General features: G+C 38.3%; 1 protein-coding gene across 1 annotated transcript in view; it reads right to left on the bottom strand.

Moving 5' to 3' along the window:
- Positions 1-8,105: 8,105 nt before the first annotated feature.
- Positions 8,106-27,113, bottom strand: part of LOC123669692 (enhancer of mRNA-decapping protein 4-like) — a 35,121-nt gene continuing 16,113 nt past the window's right edge. The window contains 16 exon segments of the mRNA XM_045603281.1: positions 8,106-8,698; positions 9,504-9,727; positions 16,237-16,345; positions 17,231-17,396; positions 17,586-17,751; positions 17,966-18,146; positions 18,215-18,350; positions 18,691-18,840; positions 19,252-19,405; positions 20,321-20,410; positions 20,412-20,445; positions 20,983-21,069; positions 22,697-22,802; positions 24,923-24,932; positions 26,049-26,131; positions 26,722-26,842. Of these exon segments, the coding sequence (XP_045459237.1) occupies positions 8,509-8,698; positions 9,504-9,727; positions 16,237-16,345; positions 17,231-17,396; positions 17,586-17,751; positions 17,966-18,146; positions 18,215-18,350; positions 18,691-18,840; positions 19,252-19,405; positions 20,321-20,410; positions 20,412-20,445; positions 20,983-21,069; positions 22,697-22,802; positions 24,923-24,932; positions 26,049-26,131; positions 26,722-26,842 (2,007 nt within the window). The 3' untranslated portion in view covers positions 8,106-8,508.

Raw genomic sequence — 27,113 nt, 5'->3', positions numbered from 1 at the left:
CAAATGTTTGTCATGAGCGGGAATAGATCCCGCAACCGCCACAAACCAATACTGTGGCCGTTGCGCCAACGCGTCGTGCTTGAATTATTTGTGTAATTTATCGATTATTTCTTATTAAAGTGTGCTTTATAGCTCATTTATATATGCTTATATGTTATAGCTTATTTATACCTCATTTATATATGCTTACTATTAAAAAACTTTATTGTTTTATGTATTAGCTGTATAAGTTTTTAATTTGTTGTATTATTGTAGTTTGTTTCCTATACTATATAATACTGTATAATGTATTCCATCTCATTCTTTCACCGGCTTAATCCTACACATTTGTGTTTGTTTCTTTATCGTGACTTATTTTCATTCCATCGAGTTTCAAATCACAACGATTCTAATAAAGTTTAACTTCAAATGTTTTAAAAAAAAAATCCTAAATACATTGATATCAAAAAATAAAACACATAAAAAATCATATATCTTTTTTATTCGTTTCTAGAAAAAGGAACTTATATTATTCATCATAAAAGTAATAATAGAAATGTTTTGTTATACGAGGTACCGTTTTAAATGTATTTGTAACAGTGGTTTTATAGTAACATGTAAATCGTGAAATAGCTACCTTATAGCAGTAAACTGGTTCTCAAAGGCGATAAACTATTGTTATTGTTCGATTGTTATGATTTCATTTCATATCAACTTCGTTCGTGGATAACAAAAATTAACTTCAAATTCTAATCAACAATTTATGTGATGTTCTTTTGTATTAAAATTAATTCTATTAATAAGTTCAGTATAAAAGTAAACATTTTTTGAATTTAAAATTGAAATTTATATTTTATGGTTCTTGAAATTAAATAGCATTATAGGAAGTAAAATGTATTGTATATGTAAGAACAAGACTTAAATTTTAGAGATGACAACACGGTTCCATTTTATTGTGACTACCTATACAAATAAAATTGAAATTTCTATTTGTAAATAGCCGCTTCTTACTAAATGCATATGGATATAAGCACGATAAATATACCAAAAAATTTTTTTTTTACAATATTTGTCTGTCTGGCTGTTTGTTCCGTCCGGCTCATCTCTGAAACGGCTGGACCGATTTTGACGGGACTTTTGCTGGCAGATAGCTGATGTAATAAGAGGTAATTTAGGTTACTTTTATTTTAGTAATTTATTTATTTTATAGTTCTGCGAAATGAACAATAACTTTTTTTGTTAAATTCCACGCGAACGAAGTCGCGAGTACAGCCAGTTTGATAATAAAATCAACTTACTATTATTTCTTTAATATTTTTGTTACATAAATACAATTTCTTACATAACAATACATTAAGGTATGTATCATACAGCCGTATGATCGATTTAAATAATATGATGATCATTGTCTTACTTTATCAGCCTCTGAAAACCATTAAGGCACCAACACACAAAAAAAATCCTTATACAAATATTAACAAACAGGTACATCATACACTATTTTATGATTAATATAAATTTCACACACAATACACATTTATGAAAACAAACGTTTGAGATTTTCTAATGATTTTTATAATTAACGAAATCATATCATAGTACACTACGAGTATTAAATATAATTAGAAATAAATGATAATACAGTACACAATTATTTTAAATCAACAATTAAATAAATATTGTGTTTTAAATTTTTCAGTCATATTTATCTAGGGCCCGTTTCACTGGTTGTTGATAAAGCTATTTGATCGATTACGGTATCCAACAGATAAGTTTTTGTTCTTTTTTTTACGATTTAAATCCAGTACATTTACATATTTCTATCCACAAATATGAAAATAAAAAGTGTGGTTTATTAATCGAAGAGAAATAGGTCCTAATGGCTCCCTCCTGCTGTTCAAGTCTATTCGTAACTTGAAGTGAAAGAAGTGAAAACGGCCCTTAACAAATGGTAAGTGTGGAATTTATTCGAAGGTAAGTCAATAATAAGCGCAATATTTATACATTTCAACTTGTATTATTCGTTAATTAGTTTTAATACTTTGTCTAACGGCAGGTTTCAACAATCTATCTATCTCTGGTTTTGCTTACTAGTGATACATTTTAGACACAATTTCTATGGAGTATAAGTAAAAATTCTCTCTAGTGAGCAAATTCAGTGTTAGATAGAGTATGGAAATTGGGCATAAATCTATTGTTCGTCTAAAATTGTCTTGCAGTATCATATGGTTTAGCAATAACACATTTCTTCGAACATACCTACATTGTCGAATTTTTTATTTCTAATTTTGTCGTGAGATTTCTCAAATTTAAATGTTCACTATGAGGTAGTGACGATCCTTGTTAAATACCATCAAGACGAATTTTTTTTTTTATTATTTATGAATATTATTTAGGTTATAACAAAATGGCGCTGAAAGATTTTTGAACATTAATTAAAACAGTGTGAAAACACAATTGACAAATATTATAAAGGAATTTAAAACCGGGTATTTTATGTATGGAATCTAGAAAATTTCTTACTGCAAATCTATATATATATAAAAATGAATGTTTGTCTGTACCTATGTGCTTTATAGTGTCGTTAACTATGCATTTGATCATGTCATGATCTTCAGCAGTGCTGTGCATAAGCCCACAAAGGTTTCTGAGTTAGTTCTATTAAAAAAAGAAAGAAAAAGAAAGCGTAGCAACGCGCGCGGGGTCTAGCTAGTTTATTAATCAATATTATTAGAGCAAAAATGAACCGTCAATTTGTTTGCATATATTTATTACTTTAAGACCGAATGTATGAGCATGAACGAATTTTTTCTTTGTACGCAGAGCGATTTGTGAATTAATAATACAAACATTGGTAATCAGAAATCAGTTTCAGAAATCAACCTTCAGTAATCAAACAAAAAAAGACAGTCTTACATTAACAATATAAAACTTTACATACAGTTTAGACACTAGCACATCTCAAGCACATTCAACATTATATATGAGTAATAGTTACAAATATGTTTCATATAAAATAATATATAATATTATAAGTCTTTTTCATTGACTCTACATTAACTATAGCTAGCGGACTTATATATTTACAAGGATAACAATAACCTCAGTCAAGGCTTTTGTACATTTACAACTACGTAAGCTTAAAGCAGTCAAATAATTTACTTAAAAATTAGAAGAAATCAGACCGTAGTAGTTTTCTATTTCAATAGAATTCATACATTTACATTATGTATTGTTGTCCAAATGCAAATTGCGGTCGTTTATGAGGGTCTTGTAGGTCTTATAGAATACGTTGAAAGTGAAAAAAAAAAATCCTAGCCCTTGTGTAAATTTGAATATGTCTTCCACTTGATAAACGAGCTACTCTAACAAGCTACATTGGCAAGGCAGTTTTGCATAGTCCTATCATAGTAATTACAGCCGTGCTTACGCGATCATAGGACGGTTTGTGCAGAACTACCTTGCTAGAGTAGCTTGTATAAGACAAAGTAAAAATTTTAAATGGTTAGGTTTTTCTCCATATGGAAGGTTATCTGTAATACCTAAAGGAACCTCCCATTTGAAATACCGCAGTTAGCAGTCGAACATTTAATATGTTATGTTTAATTTCTAAGCTGTCTACAAAAAATCAGATCAACAACAACAACATAAACTACTGAACTTTCTTTTTGTTTTTTTTTTTTACATATAATTTAGAAATATATGTAGCCTGAAAGTTTTAACTTAATTTCCTTCGTTAGTACCCATCTTTTTTATAGGAAACAGCTTTCTAATTGTTAATATAACTGGGTTTCTCTTAAGGAAACAAAGTGTTAATTTTGTAAATATAAATATACACTAACGGTTAATAGGTTTGGTTGGTTTCAAAAGTAAATTTTGCCCGCTAGCAGGTTTTATAAATCTCTGATTTAGCTTACAACAGATGAAATCTATTCTTTAATATCAACAATATAAGAGAAATATTTATGTATCTACTAGCTGACCTGGCGAACTTTGTACCGCCTTCTTTATTTTTTTCTTAAATATAATAATTAATATATCAAAATAAAATATAGCCTATCTTTCAAGTTGGATCGAACTGCACATGGTGTGCGAATTTTATTATAATCGGTTAAGTGGTTTAGAAGTCCATTGAGGACAAACATTGTGACACGAGATTTATATATATTAAGATTGTAATTGTAATTGGGAGGAAGGGGCTTAAGGTTGGTTGCATATTAGTTTATGCGTAAAATCTTTAATTGTCTTTACTAATATTATACACAGGAAAGATTTGATTGTTGGTTTGTTTGCATTGAATAGGCTCTAAAACTACTGAACCAATTAGAATAATTCTTTCACTGTTGGGAAGCTACACTATCCGCGGTTGACATGTGATATATTATATTTACAAAAAAAAACTATTTTGAATTTTTTTTAAATACTGGTGCGAAGCCAGGGCGGTATGCTAGTTTTATATAAAAAGGAAACGTCGAAATTAAAAAAAAAAAACGGGCAACGAATTGATACTGTGCAACGGAGGCATTAAAATAAAATTTAAAATCAGATAACGAAAAAAATTTTGAGTTACCGGTGATGATGAACCCATAGAGAGGGGCTCTCGTTAGTGCGTAGAAGCGCTAATAAGTATGTGGTAGTAAAAAAAATGTTCAAAAACTAAATTAAATATGTGACTGTTGTAGCGATTATTTTTACTAAATTTTGAAAATACACTTGCAGCGATGTAATTTAACTCAATCGTTTTCAATTAATTCATTAAATTCTATTTAGACATAAAACAATGATACAATTTAATGAATTAAATATTATTCATTAAAAAATTCTATTGAAATAGATAATACTATAGCACTAGTAGCACTGTCACCAGTGATGTCGACTTTAAGTGTTGTGTATTTGACATCAAAGCGACCAGCAGACAATGTGTAGATGACGTCTAGACTAGAGATGCCACGAATAGTAATTTGGCCGAATACCGAATACCGAATGTTCGGCGAGGCTCTTGGCCGAAGCACCGAACATTCGGCAGCCGAATATTCGGCCACACTTAGTACTTTTCACGGGCGACAAGACACAACTCGTCACCGTACGAGTTTAAACTTGCATCGCTGAAGTACCTAATACGTTTGGTAGGCGCGGGCGGTTTTGTTTCATAATTTCATTTTTCATTGATTGTTGGTGCATACGTACGTACTGTATACTAAAATATAACATTTAATGTGATTGATTACCATAAGAAATATCACCGTTTGTTCGAGAAAAGCAAAATGAATCAATTTAATAAAAAATCGCCTATTTGGAACTACACTCGCGTGCAACTGAATCGACTCAAGCCTTATATTGGTATATAAGTTCGATTTTTCGGAAAATGGCGTATCCGATTTTTGTAAAAGTTTTTTTTATTCCAAAGACATATATTTTTTTTCATAAATATAGCCATTTTCAAATAAACAATGAAAAAACTTTTTAAATAAATACGGTCAAACATGAGCGTTACAGAAATTACCCGTTGCGGTACCCATGAGTTGCGAGACTAAATCATGTATAAGAGCTCACGTGACCCATATTTCTTATCAGTCACTCGTCAGATGTTGACAGGTACACATCTCCTTAAACTCCCAGTATTTTAATCGCGATCCAATGGACAATACCTCAGATGCAGCGGTCCAAGTTGTAGGTTTGTTGCAAGCGGGCCATAATCAAAGGCAAGTCGCTCGTAAACTTAACATGAGCCAATCAGCTGTTTCATGAGTATACAGAAGGTTTCAAGAGACCGGTAGCTCCGTTCGGAGACCACAAACCAATAGACACCGGAGCACATCTGAGACGGACGATCGCTTCATTATCTCAACTTCGTTGAGAAATCGTTATCTCACGGGCGTTGATGTGCAACAGGAGCTCAGAAGGGTTCGAGGAGTGGCTGTCAGTCAGTGGCCAATTAGAAGACGGCTGAAGAAATCTAATTTAACTCCTAAACGGCCGGCCAGAGGCCCGAAACTGACCGCAGGTCACCGTCAAGCCCGACTTTAATTTGCTCGTGAACACCTCAATTGGACTATTGAGCAATGGAGCTCCATCCTGTTCACTGATGAGAGCAGAATGTGTCTCCATGGCAATGACAGAAGAGACCGAGTATACAGGCGTCCAGGGGAACAGTTCTCGCAATGCTGTTTCGCTGAAACAGTATCATATGGCGGTGGTTCAGTCACGATGTGGGCTGGAATATCTTATGAAGGGAAGGCCGAGCTTGTTTTCGTGCCTGGTGGTGGTCGGAGTGGTGGTCTAACAGCTCAAAAGTACGTGGAAAACATTCTCCTCGATCATGTTGTACCTTATGCAGGGTACATACGAGAAGATTTTCTATTGATGCATGATAATGCTCGGTGCCATACAGCAAGTGTTACTCGCCAGTATCTTCAAGAAAAGCAAATTAGGACGATGATGTGGCCAGCCCTCAGTCCTGACCTGAATTACATTGAGCATTTATGGGATGAGCTCTTACGGAGGGTGCGAGCTAGAGATACGGCTCCATCAAGCATCGTCGAGCTCAAAACTACGCTAGAGGAAGAATGGAATACGATACCTCAAGATTTTATCAAAAAAGTGATAAAATCAATGAAAAATCGCATGCAAGCCATTATAAAAGCTAGGGGAGGCAATAAAAAGTATTGAAAATTTTAATTTTCTTTACTTCTATCAAAAATAATTTTTTTATTCATTATGTTGTTGTTTTCATTTTTCTTCGTTTTTTATGCATTTCTGTCAAATTAAATTTTATCAATAAATACTCAACCGATTTTTCTCATTAGGATAACATTTTTTAAGAGAAAAGATTAGGCTTTCAAACAAAAAAAAGAACAAGAAAATCGGATAAGCCATTTTTCTAAAAATCGAACTTTTATACCAATATACGGCTTGAGTCGATTCAGTTGCACGCGAGTGTATTATAAAATTTATAGTGAAGACAATAAACTGGCAGTTTGTTTGTTGTGATTATTTCTTACCACTGGTAGATTTTAAATATTAATTTGTTAGTCCTTTTTTGGTTAAATAAATATCTTTGTGAGTAATATTTTGAGTTTTTTCATAATTTATTTGGTAATAAATTATGAAAAAACTCAAAAAAAAGGAAGTAAATCTATTTATCACGATTTCACGCCCAAACTGCTGAACCGATTTAAATGAAATTTGGTACACAGATACTCTAGAGCCTTAGAAAGGACATGGGCTATAATTTACGCGAGGTCGCGGAAAAACAGTAAGAAATAAAAAAATTGCTATTCGCTATTCGGTATTCGGCCAAATGGTTAACCATATTCGGCCGAATACCGAATAGCGAAAAAAAGAGGCCGAATAGCCGAATACCGAATAATTGCCGAATATTCGTGGCATCTCTAGTCTAGACAGTGTATTGCTGACATCTAGACAACTTTTAACCGGCATCTAGATGACTTTTAGCCGACATCTAAGCAATTTTTAGCAGAGATCTAGGCAGCTTTAATCAACTATCGACGAACATTAGCCGATATCTGAACAACTTTCAGCCGACATCTAGACAACTTTTAATTGCTCATCTATACATCTTTTAGTTGACATCTAGACTGGTATTACAACTTTTTACTGATAACTATGGGATCTAGGATTCCGGCTAAATGTTGTCTAGACTACTGACTAAGTAAGGGGGTCTTCATTCTTAGCTAGACGACATCTAGATGACTTTTGAAAAATTTCTGAGATCTCAATGTGTCATAAGTATAACATTAGTTTACTGTCAATATTGTATGTCAAAAACATTTTTCAATCAGCGAGTCAAAATAAGTCTACAGTCTAATAGTTTGACGTTCATGTACATTTTTTTTGTGTTTAATGTAGTTTATATATGATTTTGATTTGTTCACTGTGTAATAATAATACTAGTAATCGTTAGCAATATTAAATAATGGACGTTTGAAAATGTCTTGGTACGTTATAGGTAATATGTGTTTTATTTTAACGTGTCCTTATTAAATATATTTTTTTGCTCTAAATCTATTATTATTATAGATGTGATGTATATATTTACAAAATATATGTCAATTAAAACTAGTCTACTGACGAAAATTTAAGTTGTTTGTATTTATAATGTTCGCTTAACACAATACAATCAATCTTCGTTTAATATTTAGAATCAAAAACAATTTTATTCAGGCAGCATTAAATCATTGTTTAAATGACAACAACGTCTTCGCTGGTCACATTTGACACAGTTCGTCGCAAACATTTCGCTTGTCCGTACCACACTTTCAACCAGTGACTCGGTTGCTAGCGTCATGGCTAAAAAATCTTCTCTCTCTCTTAATTCTCTCAGAACAGGAAACAATAAAGGATTATATGTGGACAAAATAAACGAACCTCTAAAATGCACCAAATCATCAAGCACTGAACGCACACACACTTGACACTTGGCACTTGTCACTTGTCACTTGTCACAGTCAGGGGTCAGTGCACCGGCCCGCAGGCGCAGGCGCAGGCGCAGTGGCAGCAGCGCCGCGGTCACACCGCGCTGCTGACCAGCGACTCCGTGGCCATGAGCAGCATGCGGAACTGCCTCGTGAGCGCGTGGCCCTGGTTCGCGCTCAGGAACGTCACTATCTGCTTCTGGAGCTCCCTGACCACCACCGGCAGGTGCTCGCGTGTGACGGGGTTCGTTGTGTCCAAGTTCATTACGGCTTCTTCGAGATATCTGTATTGAAAATTGGGATTTTATAAATAGTGACCGATATTGCTAGTCATCATAAATATTATTAGAGAATAACGCATACAGCAAGCAGGGCGGGCCGAACACGGAACACGTGTGGTCGTGTGCTCACCTGTGCTTGAGGTGCGTGTCGCGCGCCATGTCGGCGGCGAGCTGCTGCACGAGCGACAGCAGCACGTGCTGCTTGAGGCGGCAGGGCGGGCCGAACACGGAACACGGAACACGGAACACGTGTGGTCGTGTGCTCACCTGTGCTTGAGGTGCGTGTCGCGCGCCATGTCGGCGGCGAGCTGCTGCACGAGCGACAGCAGCACGTGCTGCTTGAGGCGGCAGGGCGGGCCGAACACGGAACACGGAACACGGAACACGTGTGGTCGTGTGCTCACCTGTGCTTGAGGTGCGTGTCGCGCGCCATGTCGGCGGCGAGCTGCTGCACGAGCGACAGCAGCACGTGCTGCTTGAGGCGGCAGGGCGGGCCGAACACGGAACACGGAACACGTGTGGTCGTGTGCTCACCTGTGCTTGAGGTGCGTGTCGCGCGCCATGTCGGCGGCGAGCTGCTGCACGAGCGACAGCAGCACGTGCTGCTTGAGGCGGCAGGGCGGGCCGAACACGGAACACGGAACACGGAACACGTGTGGTCGTGTGCTCACCTGTGCTTGAGGTGCGTGTCGCGCGCCATGTCGGCGGCGAGCTGCTGCACGAGCGACAGCAGCACGTGCTGCTTGAGGCGGCAGGGCGGGCCGAACACGGAACACGGAACACGGAACACGTGTGGTCGTGTGCTCACCTGTGCTTGAGGTGCGTGTCGCGCGCCATGTCGGCGGCGAGCTGCTGCACGAGCGACAGCAGCACGTGCTGCTTGAGGCGGCAGGGCGGGCCGAACACGCGCGCCGGCTCGGCCGCGCGGCAGGCCGCCACCACCAGCGCCAGGTCGGAGGCGGACAGCGCCAGCTGGAAGGCACCGTTCACGTCGCCGCTCATCAGCAGCGACTGCACCTGGTTCACCTGCAGCTGAAACACGACCACTTCAATTTGTTTTTGGCATACCACGTAATATTTTTAAAATCTGAGTAAATACTAAGGACGTGAAAAATAATCGATTTATTCTTTCTTATAATTAGATTTTTAAAAATTTATTATCAAAGCATGAAAAGTTGATTTTTAAATATCATTATCATCAGTCTTTTTCCACCGCTAGACGCAAGCCTTCTCTAGGATGCTCCAAAAGTATTTAGAGTGTATTATGTTCTTCTTGCGAGTGAATTTTATATGTGCGCATTTTGAGGCATTCAATATCATTCCAATTTTGGTGCATCAGTCTTGGATAGACTTTAGGTCCTTCTGGAGTAGGCAAATATCTTCTGCATTCTTTATGACCCGGTAAATTTTCAGGTCGTCAGCGAAAATGGAGCACTCACTATACTTTATGATTTGGGTGATGTCATTAATGAAGAGCAAAAATAAGATTGGCCCCTAGTGTGAGCCTTGAGGCACTCCTGAGGTAGCAGTGAAGGGATCGGAAGTGTAGCATTTTAAAGTTACTCTAAGAGTTCTATATACAAGATATGGTCTAAACCACTAGAGTAAGGGCTCGTGGATCCCGTACGCCCTAGCTTCAAAATTAAGATGGAGTGGTCTATTTTATCAAAGGCACTACTGAAGTCGGTGTAAGTAGAGTCGACTTGCTGCCTATTATCAACATTTTTGCATAGATCCGATACATAACCTACAAGGTGCGAGACTGTGGACCGATTACGACAGAAACCGTACTGGCGAACCGATAACATATTGTTAGAATAATGAGACAAAATGGGACATCGAAGCTTTTCAAAGACTTTCGAGAATACGTTAAGCATAGAAATAGGTCGGTAGTCTCGAACGTTGTTTTTGGCGCCTTTCTTAAAGATAGGAAAGATATTTGCAGCTTTCCATGCATCAGGAAGAGTTGATGTTTCTAAGGATTTATTCAAGATTATTTTGAGGGGTAGGGTTAAATATTTATGACCTTTTTTGATGAAATTTGGGGGTATACTATCAGGTCCCGCACCTTTGTTTGTGTCCAGTGACTTGAGCACTTTGTCAATATCTCGTTACGTTATAAAGATCCTAGAGAGTGACTTTTGAGTAAAAAATTCTGTAATATAATCATTGTTTATCCGACTGCTAGTTTGAGCAACAGAGAATAGGGAAGAGGTTGCTTATTTCGCCATCTGAACCAGTTGTTTTGTTGTCAAGCGACATGTCAGATGGTATCTCAGTAGAAATATCCTTACTGTTTTACGTAGGACCAAAACTTTTTGGGATTGTGTGAAATATCCCGTTCAGTTCCCATAATATAGATAGAGTAGGAGCTTTTCATTAGTGACTCGACACTGTTTTTAGCAAGGAAGAGCTTTAGCTTATCTCTGGGATTACTGTAAATTTTAATTTATCGTCTAATTTTTTTCCTTTTTTAGAGATTAGCTTTAGTAAATTGGGCGTGAACCAAACGGGGTGCCTCCAGTTTTTATATTTCAATTTAGGGACAGTGTAGTCGATAGTCTTATTGAGATAACAATAGAGTTTACATCTTCAACAAAGATTGGTTCAAGAGTGACGTGGTCGTTGAACATGACCTTATATAAGTTTATCCCGAGCCCAATACGCCTTGGCTACGCTACGCTTTTGGAACGCTACCCCTGATACCATTGTCACACTTCGAAGCCCCATGGTTATGGAGATATCCATGGTTAAAGTTTTGAGGTTAGAAGAAGAATTTCGCAGCTTTCACACGTTATTTTCACATTTCACGCGCGTTTTTTTTTTCATATTTCACACGTTATTTTCACGTTTCATAAGTTATTTTGAAAATAAAAACGACCTCGACTCTGTAGCATATATTTTTAATAGCGCCTGGTTTCGTTCCTGCTGATGTATAATAGCACAGTTATGCACTAGCGTTGCTATTTACTTTTTCTAGGCGACTGATTTAATTTTGGAATACCCTCGTATTGTATTACGTCGCGGTTCACCTTAGGGGGTAGTTGTGTCGCGACGCGCGGGGTATGCGAGGGTATATAAGCCTCAGGGCGAGTGTTTGCGGCTCTTTTTGCCTTTTTGCTCTTTTCTTTTTTTGGGTTAGATTCTCTCGCCGTCTTAAGATCTGAGTGCAATTTATTGTGGGTGAGTCATTGTAGTTCTTATAGGTTTAAGTTTTGCTTTAGTGTAAGGTGATTTTGTGTGTTTTGAAAAAAAAAAAATTAAGATTCTGTAGGACTTTTTTTTACTCTCTCTCTTGTGTCTCGTGTTAGGAGTTGTGGGTGACTCTCTAACCCAACGAACAATTTTTTAACACGTAGCACTGGCGCCCAGCGTAAATTCTCTAATATTTAAAATTATTTGTTTGTCGGTGAATTATTTTAATTATTTTATTTTGTAGGGTATCGCATTGGCACTCAATTTTTTTTTTCTTATTCCTGGCAAGTGGTTTTCTCTGGGTATGTAAAGGGTCTTGTCCTTGTGTCTTTGTGTGTTTTGTGTTTTGTGAATTGTGTTAAATTATTACTTTTCATTTTTATTAATTAAATTTGATTACTGTTTCGTTTAGGTTGTGTATTTATATTATTAGTATGTTTAAAATTTAAAGTTAATATTTAAAAGTTTTTATTTGAATTTAAAAGATTTGTCCGAACGTAGTCACGGTTTTTGCATTGTTAATCGTTCCTTGCTAAAAATTTTCAGTTACCTACTTTTTGTATTAATTATTTCTTGCTCAATAATTTTTGCCGTAACTAAATTTTTTTTGACTACCCTCTATTCACGAATATTTTTGCTTACTTTGTACTTCTTTGTTACATTTTAACATTAATTTAAATCGAACTTTTTTGTACTTTTTGTTTCGTTTAAATTTTATTATTGTGCTACGATGACTCACTTAATAAAATTCGTATCCCTGCCTAAGGCTGAGTTAGAATATGAGGTGGTTGTTCGGAATGAGGAGCCAGCTGCCACAGTTTTAGCTTTACGTAAACAAATATTACAATTGTCGGAATTGTTACCGTCAGAGGAGATTTTGGTCAGTCCGTTGGATATTATAACCGATTTGGCAGGTATTAGTGACACTTTGATAAAAGTGAAATCAATTATTAATATATTTTAGTTATAATAAATTTTAGTTTTCGGTAGGGAGTTAGTGTCGTGTGATTCGCATTATTTGGACTCTGATAGTATAGAAAATATGATTTTTACTCCTCGTGACTGTTATGCGGAGAACTTAGGTCAGTTGGCGAGTATTTTCGATAAAGTTCAATTTCGGTTGTATGCCGCTCATTTAAAAAATACTTCAAGTTATAATTTGCGTCGTAGGACTGCGGAATTTAATGTTGGTGATCTTGTTTATAAGAAAACTTACTTCTTGAGTGATAAAGATAAATACTTTTCTAAGAAATTAGCGCCTAAATTTATCAAATGTCGAATTGTTGGTAAAAGGTCTCCTCTTGTATACGTATTACAGGATATGAATGGTAAAGATCTTGGGTTTTGGCATATTAAAGATTTGAAGTTAACAGGAAGTTCTGGTAGTAAGGGTAATTGATATTGTGTTTTCTTTTTGTTTTAAATCTATATTACGTATTCCATTTTTGAGACGGGTGATGATCTCATTTTTTTATTTTGTGCTTATACAAGTACATGACTTATGATAGTTGTGTGTTGGGTACATCTCTAATGTACTTTTGGTGTTTATTTTTGTTGAGTTATTCCACTGAGCAATAACTTAATTTGTGTGTGTTGGGTGCATCTTTAACGTATCTGCTCACTCATATTATTTTGTTTAAAGCCTACGCCATAAGTTGTTGTCGTTGTTGTGTTACAACTTAACTCTGGAACGGGTGGCGATTCCACATATTATTTTATTCTATCGAATATATATTCGATTCTAATTGTGTTATGCACATTCTAAAGCCTACATCGGGAATACGGTATTAAATATGGATTAAAAAGAAAAAAAAATTGTTAAATTAAAAATTTTAAGTAGCTGCTGAGTGGTGCTCATTTATAGACCGTCACTCTGAGTGTCAGGGCGTTAATTGTCTAGGTCGGTTAACGCACATTGATAGTTGAATTTCAGGATGTTGTATGTTAGTGACGTATGATTGGGTCGTAAGACAGTGTTGCAGTGAATTCAAAATTATATGTGGTGTTTTTGTAATTCGATTATCTCTCATGATTAATCTATCAAAAAAATTTTTTTTCTCTTAGTATGGAGTTAAATTTTATAATCCCTTCCTGAGCTTACCAGATTCTCTCCTTACATTAGTTTTTTTTTAGAATTTTGCCAGAGATGCAAAATTCTTCTCTGTCGGGGGGGGGTATTGTAGCATATATTTTTAATAGCGCCTGGTTTCGTTCCTGCTGATGTATAATAGCACAGTTATGCACTAGCGTTGCTATTTACTTTTTCTAGGCGACTGATTTAATTTTGGAATACCCTCGTATTGTATTACGTCGCGGTTCACCTTAGGGGGTAGTTGTGTCGCGACGCGCGGGGTATGCGAGGGTATATAAGCCTCAGGGCGAGTGTTTGCGGCTCTTTTTGCCTTTTTGCTCTTTTCTTTTTTTGGGTTAGATTCTCTCGCCGTCTTAAGATCTGAGTGCAATTTATTGTGGGTGAGTCATTGTAGTTCTTATAGGTTTAAGTTTTGCTTTAGTGTAAGGTGATTTTGTGTGTTTTGAAAAAAAAAAATTAAGATTCTGTAGGACTTTTTTTTACTCTCTCTCTTGTGTCTCGTGTTAGGAGTTGTGGGTGACTCTCTAACCCAACGAACAATTTTTTAACACGTAGCAACTCCAAGATCAACAAACGATACAACTTACGTTACTCATGCTCCGTTCCATAGTTTTCACATGTTATTTTCACATTTCGCACATGATTTTAACATTTCACACGTTTATTTAACGTTTTCACACGGTTTTTTAACAAACGATACAACTAACGTTTAACAACTGAGAAATAGATGTTTTAATAAAAAATGACAGGCTACTTATCGTTTCACTCCAAAACAATGTAAGCATAAATTCATTGTTTTCGTTTAAATGACTGTAAAGGCAAAGGTCTAAGACCACACAGCCTTGTTTCATGTTATGTTTTTTACTTAAATATATTTTATTTTTATTTACTGTTATAAAATTACGTCGATAAGCGGTGGAATTTTTAAATTAGATAGGTTAGAGTTATTTTTTTTTTGTAACAAAACTGTCTATAAACGGTGTAATTTTTAAATAAGATAGGTTAGGGTTATTTTTTTTTTTTGTAACAAAACTGTTTGTAAACGGTGTAATTTTTAAATTAGATAGGTTAGGGTTATTTTTTTTTTGTAACAAAACTATGTCGATAACGAGTGTGTTTTAAATTAGATAGGTTAGGGTTATTTTTTTTTGTAACAAAACTATGTCGATAACGAGTGTAAGTTTTAAATTAGATAGGTTAGGGTTATTTTTTTTAGTAACAAAACTGTCTATAAGCGGTGTAATTTTTAAATTTGATAGGTTAGGGTTATTTTATTTTTTTTTTAGTAACAAAGCTTCATTATGAATTTTAAATAATCGGAAAAAAATCGATTTTTCGAATATGGTATCGATTATTTTATCGGAAGTTGATCTAAAAAAAACTTGACGGGGATAGACGACCTAAAGAAAAGTTAAAAGAAGTTTTTTGAAATAAATCGATTATTTTATTTATCGATTATTATTTCTTAATAAATTCAAGTTATTGTAAGAAGGAAGTAATCGATTTTAAGTAATCGCTTTTTATCAAATTTCGCATCCCTAGTAAATACATGATTGGTTACATTACAATAACTACTCACCAACAGAAGTAAAAATACAATTACATAAATTACAAATTGTGTAACAATGTTACCATACTAAAATTTTAGATGATGTACTATTAATACTAAAACTATGTACTATGCTATTTTTAACTGATTGATGAACATTTAAATTGCAACTATAAACGAAATTTCTAATTATACTCTGTGCAGAGAGATCTATTTCATTAAGAAAAACTATAAATACACTTAGCAAGTAGGGTAAAGATTGTTGAACGCAGTTTCTTGCGTTACGGGCCGATCTCTGAAATTTCATTTATTTTTAATTCATCATTAATCTGTTAGCTGTAAATTGAAAATAATATTTGTTTTAAGTTACACAATAATGTACTTATTCTGTATTATTTACCTCAATGGACGTATTACTCTGTAAAAGGTTAAGAAGAATCATTATGTTATGAATTTAGAAAATTTTAGAATAGATAATAAAGAAACAGGTTATTTTTTTTAATAAATCAACATCGATAAATCTACTCATGGTTATTTTTTCAATAAATCAAAATCAATCAATAAACTCATATCAATTATTTTCTCTACAGAGATTAAAAAGTTTTCACTATCAAAATATTTCAATAAATAATTTTTCAAACTTTTTGTACATTCTATTCCAAAAATAGGAATCAAGGAAATATAGATAGAAAGTGTGTATCGTACCTGGCGGTCGGCGACGGAGGGCGCGGCGGGCGCGGCAGGCGAGTGCGCGCGGGAGGCCTGCGCGGCGCGCGCCTGCTCGCGCCACCACGCCACCTCCTTCTCCAGCACGCTGCGGACAAGTGGAGGCTGTACACTGGCGCTCGATGTTCGCTACCTAACGTGTCGATTACGACTACGATTTAAGTTTACTCAGTTCGCGACTCCACTGCAAATCGACGTTCTTCCTTTGGCACTGACCACTACAGTATAGTTACACAATATTCATTGAAATGGGTTCTAATAAAATACAATGTACAGTATTATTACGTTTAACAATCGCTCTGGTGTAATGGTGTACGTAAGCGCATAACACGCCGGCGAATTGCCCTTGAGCCAGGAGTGCTGCGGCGCCTCCGCGTGCCGCTCTAGTGACACGTCACACCGCGAGTGCTCACCCGTGCACGACGTCCCGCAGCTGCGCCGCGTAGTGCTGCGGCGCGGGCGGCGCGGCCGCGGCCAGCGCCTCCGCGTGCCGCTCCAGTGACACGTCACACCGCGAGTGCTCACCCGTGCACGACGTCCCGCAGCTGCGCCGCGTAGTGCTGCGGCGCGGGCGGCGCGGCCGCGGCCAGCGCCTCCGCGTGCCGCTCCAGTGACACGTCACACCGCGAGTGCTCACCCGTGCACGACGTCCCGCAGCTGCGCCGCGTAGTGCTGCGGCGCGGGCGGCGCGGCCGCGGCCAGCGCCTCCGCGTGCCGCTCCAGTGACACGTCACACCGCGAGTGCTCACCCGTGCACGACGTCCCGCAGCTGCGCCGCGTAGTGCTGCGGCGCGGGCGGCGCGGCCGCGGCCAGCGCCTCCGCGTGCCGCTCCAGTGACACGTCACACCGCGAGTGCTCACCCGTGCACGACGTCCCGCAGCTGCGCCGCGTAGTGCTGCGGCGCGGGCGGCGCGGCCGCGGCCAGCGCCTCCGCGTGCCGCTCCAGTGACACGTCACACCGCGAGTGCTCACCCGTGCACGACGTCCCGCAGCTGCGCCGCGTAGTGCTGCGGCGCGGGCGGCGCGGCCGCGGCCAGCGCCTCCGCGTGCCGCTCCAGCGCCCGCAGCAGCGGCGCCGCGCCCGCCGCGCCGCCGCGCTCCGCTGCCGCTCGCGCCGCCGCCTCCGTGTTCGCCACGACTGTGGAAGGTTGAGAATTAGTACACACACACGTATTGGCGCAGAGACGAGACTGGCTAGTTCCGCTGACGGTCACCGATTTGATCCCCGTCGTCGTGAGGAACATTTGTATAGAACGAGTAATGTACAAAGTTCAGTTTATAAAAAACTGAAGTTACTGAGTAGTAGAATAATATTCTCGGTACTTACACTCTTTGGTACCATTCTGGAAGGCCTGGTTGATCTGGCGGAAGATCTGCGCGTGCGCCTTCTCCATGACTGGCACCACACTTTCAAACAGCGCCGTGCGGAATGATTCGCGCACCATTTCCGAAAGTGACGTCGCAATAGACGAACTCAGGCGCTCCATCACCGTCTGCGAAAGCGACATTAGTTATTTTTTATCTAAATGAACTTTTTGTACGATCACTTTTAGGTTGTCTAAAAATAAGTATTTTTAAGTTGCATTAGTTAATAGGTTATATAAAGCTTTTAGATTATGGTCGTCAAAATCATACCACCTACTTGATGATAAGTGGTCACTCACGCCAGTGAGGGCAGTACGCAGAGACGGAGACGGAGACGTGTACCTTGCTGGAGGCGAGCTTGTCGATGTTGTCCCGCAGCAGGCGGTCGGTGGCGGTGAGCTTGCCCGCCAGCTCGCTCTGCAGCGCGCGCGCCAGCGGCTCCAGCGCGCGCGCCGCCCCCGCGCCCGCCGCCGCCGCCGCCGCCGCGCTGGCCGCCTCGCCCAGCCGCGCCACGCGCTCCCACCTGCGCACACACAGCCGTCAGAGCCGCCGCACGCGCGCGCGTGTGTGTGCGTGTGTGTGCGCACGCACCCGGCCGCCAGCGCGCCGTCCACGGCGGCGGCGGTGCGCGCGGCGTGCTCGCGCAGCGCGTCGTCGAGCGCGGCGCGCGGCTCGCCCGCCTCGCTGCGGAGCGCGCGCAGCTCGCGGCTCTGCGCGCTCAGCAAGTCTGCGGCGTCGACAACCGGTTAGAGAACTCGTCTAACATTACGTCATTTCGGTGCAACATCGTCTAATACTGATAGGGGAAAATTGATAAATAACGTCACACGAATTTCACGATTTATGGACCCCTCCCGACTCATTGTGACAGTGGTCAGTTTATGATATCATCCCTTACCTAGTGTGACGTCACATATTTTGTAATTTTATACCTATAATTCTCTTAAAATCCATGTCCAAAAATCTTTTAGCACAAAATATACAAAACACAAAAAGTATCCAAATTAATTGTAATGACAATTAATTATTTAGCACAGGTAACACTTCCAATAATTCAAACAGCTCACCAGTCAATTTGTCCAACTTCTGCTCCAAGGCTTCCAGCTTGTTGGTCACGACGCCGTCCGGCGCGCTGAGGGCCTGCGCGCTGGAGGCCTTCCTTTGATTCGCTTCCGTTATCTGGGCGAGTGATATCTGCGGCCATGATGTGTCGCTGTCTGAAAATATTATAGATTATATTTAAATTATTGAGGGAAAACTTTTTGACGCACACTTGGCTTGGGGAGTAAGTCGTTGAATACGTGACGAGATCGTTACGAAAAGTGTGACCGGGCGAGGCGAACGGAAGTTGAGAGGGAGATATAAGTTAGCGAAGATAGAAAGAGAGATACGTTTCGTATATTACTGTAGGAGCTAAAGAAGTTTTACTTCAGACGTGTGGCCTACAGCACACTTGTTTTTTTTTTATCTTTCAAGTACATCTACACTTGGCCAAGTATAAATGTTTCAAAATAGATTTTACAGGGTGTTACTACCCACTTCTTTCGTTATTTTCTATTTCTGAATATATTCCAGTACGCAAGTGTAGTATATAGTAGTGTATATATACACTACTAGATGATAGTTACTGGCATGTGTGAGTTTGGCGGGCGGCGGCGGTTTCTCCGGACTTGTGAAAAGTTCCGAAGGATAGAACGACTCACTAGCGTCAGCGCTGGCGCTGACCACTTCCTCCGCTTCTGTTGGAGTCTTGGTGATCGGCTTTGAGCCTTCTTCTTCTTCCTGTAATTATATTCATTTATAATACTAGCGAGCAATTCAGACCAGTCTTTCAATAGTGATAGTCTTGTGATAGTGGAACTATAAAGAGACATTTATCAGTTTATTTTTAATAAATTCATAGCAAAATATTCATGCCTATTTCTATGAATTGTGCTTAACTGGTTAATATTTTCTATTCTATTTGAATGAGATTACTTTTAACCTCTCATTAGTTAAACTATTTATAATGACAAATCGGGAAGTAATTTTAAAAACGAATTTCATTTTCGAATAAATATTCTTTATAACGTCTATATCGAGGATTAGCATCTGTACTAATTCCTTTCAATCGTAGTCTAACACAAAATAAAATTTAAATTTGTTGCTTTAAAAAAAAATGGCTCATCACAAACGAGTTTATTGTCAAAAATCGTCCAACTTCATCCTATCCCTATTCACAGCTGGACACAGGGCTCCCTAAATTCGCGCCAAACATCCCGGTACTCCGCAATCCTCATCCAGCTTCCACATATTTTACGTACATCGTCCGTTCAACGGAGGACGTCGTAACGTGTATAAAAGTGGAATTAGCTAGTTTTTGAAATGAGTTCCTGATATCCTTGTGATATATTTAGAGACGACCGCTCTGGTAATGGCGCGTGTGCCGTGTCGGCGGTTTGTTTATATAAATATTTATTTCTAGTCTGGTTGTTAGTTCTCGTGGGTCTCCCCACCGTGACTCGGAGAGCACGTTAAGCTGTCGGTCCCAGTCGTTATCATGAACACCTGATAGCGATCGTTACTACTTAATATATCCGCCAACTCGCATCGGAGCAGCGTGGTGGATTAAGCTCCGATCCTTCTCCTACACGGGGAAAGAGGCCTATGGCCAGCAGTGGGATACGACAGGCTGAAGCGATACGTAAGCAGTCTCACCAGCTCGGAGTAGTAGGGCTGGTCGGAGTGCGCCATGATGGACTGCACCTCGCGGCTGGGGCTGGAGCCGCCCGACGCCTTGTTCTCCGCCGCCGGCGCCTCTTGCTCCGCCAGCCCTGTCACATCTCCATACTTACATATACTAGTGGTCGTCGGTGTGTGTGTGTGTGTGCGTGGTGTGTGCGTGCGTGGTGTGTGCGTGCGTGCGTGCATGCGTGCGTGCGTGCGTGCGTGCGTGTGTGTGTGTGTGTGCGTGTCAAATACATGGTAGTGTCTGTATTGTTTTTTTGTTTTATATTGAAGAGGTCCAAGTTTTTGCTTCACATATTAATATTAGATTTATGCTCGTTAAAATCTTATAATGATAGGTCGGTAAGAAAGTCTTTCGTATTTTCTAGTAGAGTTGCATTAAAATCTTTTTGGTTGCACTGTTTGTAACTGGCTAGTTTTGATAGCATGAAAACGTGACATTTTAAAAATGACAGTAAAAAGTAAAGGAGAGCAGTTTCCCGCCACTTTTTGTTTTTCTGTCATACATTTAAAAGTTTTACTTTTTAATTAAAAAAAAAGGGAAAATGCGACGCAAGCAGCAAAAAATATTTGTGACAATATTTAATGAATTATAAGCCACTTAAAAGAATAGTACAAGACATATTCAATACACACCTCCAGTAGAGACTTTTTGTATACTGCTGATATCAGGCGTGGCCGACAGAGGAGGGTCGTCGTCTTCTCTCTTACCCGGCGAACTGTGTGACGACGTAGTACTTCAATTAAAATAATTTTATTTAAAATTATACAACTTTAAAAAGATACTAACAATTTTTAAATTGTTTAATGGAAAATATAATATCTTAGCGAAGTTTTGACAGAAAACTTACAAATAAAATCAATATTTTACTACTGATTTTTTTTTCGATAAATACATTTAAATAATATTTACATAAATAAATACATAAATCACACTCAGACTCCAGCGGGTTAATCATATTTAACATAACATTAATATAAAAACAAGGTGCATTATAGAATAGGGTACTTTCGGTAGTAAAAAATAAATTATAAAATTTGATAACAATTAAAATTTATGGCAAAATACACTTCAATATTCTGATTTGTAATCGTAAAAGCGCATTATTGTTTTATTATATTGAAATTAAAAGTCGTATATTTTAATCTGTATATCACGTGACCTAAAACACGACCCGCCATGATATGACGTCATACGAACAATAACAAAAACAAAGTTCTGTCAGAGCTGTAAACAGCTAATAGGTACATATCTATCAACTTTAACTTCAAGCTCTTCTTGTGCTCTTTCGTTAGTGCATTTCATTTGTAGCTATTTATTTATTAAAATGCAAAAAGGTTTTGTAAAAGCAGATAGTACGAATCTGCCAAAAATTGACCCAGACTCTTGTTCTGCCCAATTTCGGAATGTTAAAACATCTTGGTAAGTATTACTTGTTATATTATACTGCTTTTTTTTATGTAGGTATACTTAATTTGAAAAATAATGTTAGAAAGTGTTAGGTTATGTTTTATTCCTTATGTTACTGCCAAATTAAAACTTAATAGTTTTTTTTATGCTAGTATTTGTACAGCTAGACACTACACACCAACGATAGCTATTGTAATTCATTATTTTACACAATAACACCAAATATTTGTAGCTGTTAACGTTGAACGACCAAGAGTATATGTATAAGGTATTGAGCTTTTGACGTATTGAACGAGTTCGGTCTTACATACGTCATACACGACTTTTGTTGCTAACAATATTACGACACCAAAAGGTTGATAGCGTTTTCACGGAATTAAAAAAGGTTTAAAATGTAATTTAATTTTATGGCATGAGAGCGTGTTTATTTTGCCGAAATATATTTTTTTTTTTGTGGCTTTTTATAGAAAATCAACATTTTGAAGTACTTTTTCGAACATAGTGGATTACCCTATTGTATAAACAAAGTATTAGAACATGATGTATATAATGATGTATATGCTGTGTGGTTACGACAGTATGTATATAGCCATCCCCTCTCTTCCCGTGGGAGTCGTAAGAGGCGACTAAGGGACAACACAGTTCCACTACCGCCTTGGAACTTAAAAAGCCGACCGATGGCGGGATAACCATCCAACTGCTGGCAATGAAATACAACGGCCGAAGACGGGACAAAGCTAGACCTGCGGTCACCATCCCGCATGCCCTGCGTAGTGACTATGGGCAAAACATATGAGTTCGTGCCATTTTTGGTACGAACTTGTGGAGGCCTATTTCCAGCAGTGGACTGTATTAGGCTGAAGTGATGATGATGATGATGATGATGATGATGATGATGATGATGATGATACTTATTTGACAATTTGTTTACTTACTTAAACGCATCAGGAGTCATAAGGTTAAGTTGAGGTGGCATCGAATTAGGCGACTCTAATCTTTGACCACCGATGAGAGTTCCTGGTTGAGTCTGAAAATTTTTTTCTCACATTAATTATTGTTCTTACTTTTTATTTTTATTGAATGAATCATTTGTTGTTCTATGGTAACTCTTATCTCTAATAATATGCGTCGTGGAATGGAACGAAACAAGTCAATCGTCACACAATTATGTCATGTCATGTCATCTATCATGATATAACGTGCTGTAATGTATCGCATGCGTTTGTATCTGGGGGCACGGTAGTGCCCCCGCCAAGACGAACCAAAAAAAAAAAAAAAAAACAAAAGAAAAACGAAAAGCACTACCTATCTTTTCTCGAAGTGCTTCGTCGTTTTTTTGAACCCTCATAACTTGGGTTTGGATTATACCAGATAAACAAAATTCTAGGGATATGATGTCAATAGCAGACTTATTAAACATATAAAGTTTCAATTGCATAGCTCTTATACTTTAGATTTTATTGATACCTAAAAAACCCCGATTTCGTCACTCACTGATGATCATCAAAATTCATAGAGTACTTCCTGAAGTCCCAGAAAGCTGAAATTTGGTATGTAAGCTACTATTAGTACACATACAACAAAAAAATTCTAAAACTTGGAACTTTTACCCCCCAACCCCTTAAACTAGGGGATGGAAGTTTGTATGAGACTTCCGCAAATTTTGATGCTAGAGGTCTGAAAATTGATATAGGGACTCCTTGTTATTAATAATAATAATAAAATACATAAAAAATAAAAATCGGTTATTAGTTTATGTCGAAAATTTACATTTTGCAATTTTGGTTTTTTGTTTTGGCGGAGATCACCGTTTGCATATCAGTTCAACATAAAATCAAAAACAGCGTGCTTAAACTGAATATGGTGAAGATTGGATAATATTTATGGTATAAAATGTCTCGGAGGTAAAATGCAACTATAATATTGTCATAAGCAACTTACAAAAAGAAGTGAAATCCCACCAAAAACATTTTCATGTAAAATGTTGCCAAGACGAGATCATATGGCTCGCACATTCAAAAAGTCATCAGATCTCATGTAGAGCCAAGCTTCTAACTCTACACGCCCTAACTCTACAAGCCCTAACTTCACAAATTCTACACCTTAGTCAAAATATGTGGCTTGGCCGTTTCGCTACCGTCACGTAAGGTGAAAATTTTTTTCACTGTTTTTTACTTTTCTTTCATACAATAGTTCTATTAAAGAAAAAATAAAAAGAAGAAGAATAATTGATATACATATAATACAAATAAAAATAAAAAGAGAAAATATATTTATATAAATGAGACAGGAAAGTCGTCATCTACAACATCGGTAGCCGGTAGTAACGAAACGGCCAAGCCACATATTTAGACTAAGGTGTAGAGTTTGTGAAGTTAGGGCTTGCAGAGTTAGGGCGTGTAGAGTTAGAAGCTTGGCTCTACATGAGATCTGATGACTTTTTGAATGTGCGAGCCATATGATCTCGTCTTGGCAACATTTTACATGAAAATGTTTTTGGTGGGATCCGTTATATCGGTAAAAACGATATTTTAAATATTTTTATCATAACGAAATGATAAAGATAAAATTGGAACTTTTGATTCTACTCTCTCAGCGCATTGTTTACTGATCATTTAAAGAGACATTAATTAAAAAAAATACGGATATATTATTTTTAAAATGAACCTGTAATTGCTAGAGATATAAAGCGTAACATAATAAATAATATAGTGTTTATTTCTCAACAGTACAAATTGTCATCTTGCATGTATCGCCTGTCAGAAGTGGAATTCTCCAATCAACAATGTTTGATAGTCATGATTTTTTTTTAAATATTTTTTATTCCCTTCATTACTGTACTAGCTGTGACCTGTTCACACGCGTTAACTTGACGAAAGAAATTGCTTATCGCACCTCGGTAAATGGGCACATATACAATTAAAAAAAAAATCAATTGGAACCAATAGTTTCTACGATAAGCGCGTTTAAACAAACGAGCTTTTCAGCTTTATAATATTTGTAGAGATTTAATTTTAATGACGTGACAACGTTACTGTCAACAGAGTAATCAAGAAATGTACCCCCTCACTCTGGCGGATCTTTCTTAAATATTCAATGGAATCTGGCTAATTAGGTAACATAATTACAAAAACAAAAAAATATCACAGATAACAATAAACAATTGTGAATCTCTGAAATTTTGTTATTGAAACACAAGTTTATTTTTTATAAAGAGTAATTGCGGAGCTTCTTGACGATTCTTCTCTGTAAAGTCTACATTCCGAATCGGTGATAGTTTTAATTTTAATTATAATAAAAAATTTAAATTTGTAAAATGACGACGCGAAGGTGTTTTTGAAGCATATTTGAATAAAGTTATTTTGATTTTGATTTAGTTGATAGTAAGTACAACTTGTTACGGAGAGAATTATCATTGGTCATACACATGCTTAGTGCTCTATATATGTATTGTCATCAATTGTCTTTAGTTAAAAAAAGAATAAATTAATTTAAGAACGCAAAGTTTAGGGTCTGTGGATTAGTTTGTAGCCGCTGACACAGCGTTCTCTCTTTCTTTCCTTCCTGATTGCGTGAGCCTCGTCAATACACCACCATTTAAAGTACTAGACTCGGCATCCCTTAATCTCTACACTGTCGGAAAAAACGAGCTGGACAGGAACCGGTGGAGATATCATTCGCACCAGATGCAACCCTGATGCTGACCACGACCCCTGGATATGACGGATCGACTCCCGAGAGAGGGAGATAGAGGGAGAGAGAGAGATATATAGAGAGAGGGGGAGAGAGAGAAAGAGGGAGAGAGAGGGAGCGTGAGAGAGAGAGGGAGCGTGAGAGAGAGAGGGAGCGTGAGAGAGAGAGGGAGATAGAGATAGGGGGAGAGAGAGATAGAGGGAGAGAGAGATAGAGGGAGAGAGAGATAGAGGGAGAGAGAGATAGAGGGAGAGAGAGATAGAGGGAGAGAGAGAGATAGAGGGAGAGAGAGAGATAGAGGGAGAGAGAGATAGAGGGAGAGAGAGATAGAGGGAGAGAGAGATAGAGGGAGAGAGAGATAGAGGGAGAGAGAGATAGAGGGAGAGAGAGAGATAGAGGGAGAGAAAAAGGGGGGAGAAATATTATTAAAATAAAGCCAATCAGTACACTTACGGTCGTTTTCAATAATCTATGTCTGGTTTGGTCTACTAGCGATAGGTTTTTAACACAATTTGTATAGAGCTTAAGTCAAAATTCGGTCTGTAGTGAGCAAATTCAGAGATAGATATTGAGAGCGGCCGACAGCTGAGTTACCTGCGCCCGCATGAGCAAACTCTTGAGCTGCTGCGTCTGCTGCTGCAAGATGCTGGAAGGCAGCGCGCCCTCGGGGCCGCTCTCTTCCAGGGACAGCTGCTCAAGGTCTGTGGGTGCACCAACACACGTTCTAAGGAGGATTCTATTATACACAAAATATGAATCATATTGTTCTTAAATTTGTACAATATTAATTTATTTTTTCGTATGTATACGTTTTTTAGGAGTATGTCTATGTTATTTACTAACTATATCAAGAATTACAGACTTCTATTGTAAAAGCTGTTATTGTTGGCTGAATAAAAATGAAATGAAAAAAATGATTACAAGAGTCAGTTTGGTTCTCACATACACACAAAGTATATTACATAAAGATATATATGAAAAAGAGTATACATAAAGACACTAAATCTAGATTTAAGAATAAGTTTCCGTGTAACATATGCAAATACTGTAACAAATTAATAATAAAGAAACAAACGGACACATGGGCACTAATGTGCCTATGGACCGAATATATTATTTAAAAAAAAAATGAATAAACATAGCATAGTATTGACAGGTGTGTCTGACATACCGTGCACAGGCGCATGTAGTGGATGGAGATCTGGGGGCCGGTCGGGTAGGTCGGGTAGGTCGGGCAGGTCGGGGCGCAGGTCGGGTAGGTCGGGGCGCAGGTCGGGCCGCAGGGCTCGCGGGTGCACGTAGCTCAGCTCGCCCTCCTGCAGGCCCTTGGGCTGTACGATGTACAGGCGCAGGCGCACGCGCTGCCCGCACGCCGGCTCCGCGTCCGACTGCGGACACGCATCGCAAGTTAGACAAGCTTCACACTCGACGGCTGCCAGTAGAATTTTTCATCGTAAGCACAACATGTTACAGAGAGAATTGCCATTGGTCATACATATGCTTAGTGCTGTAAATGTGTATTATTAACACGCACCGTACACAGTCACAAATGCCTAGACCACGACAAAATATATATGTGGCTAATAAAAATGTTCATCGTGACCAGTCTATTACAATAGATTAAATCAATTGATTTATTTGGATACAATTATCTCAAAG

The sequence above is a fragment of the Melitaea cinxia genome, chromosome 3, assembly GCF_905220565.1.
Source record: "Melitaea cinxia chromosome 3, ilMelCinx1.1, whole genome shotgun sequence".
NCBI classification, from domain to species: Eukaryota; Metazoa; Arthropoda; class Insecta; order Lepidoptera; family Nymphalidae; genus Melitaea; species Melitaea cinxia.
Note: the sequence above shows the minus strand (reverse complement) of the source record. Positions and strands in the feature narration are given on the sequence as shown.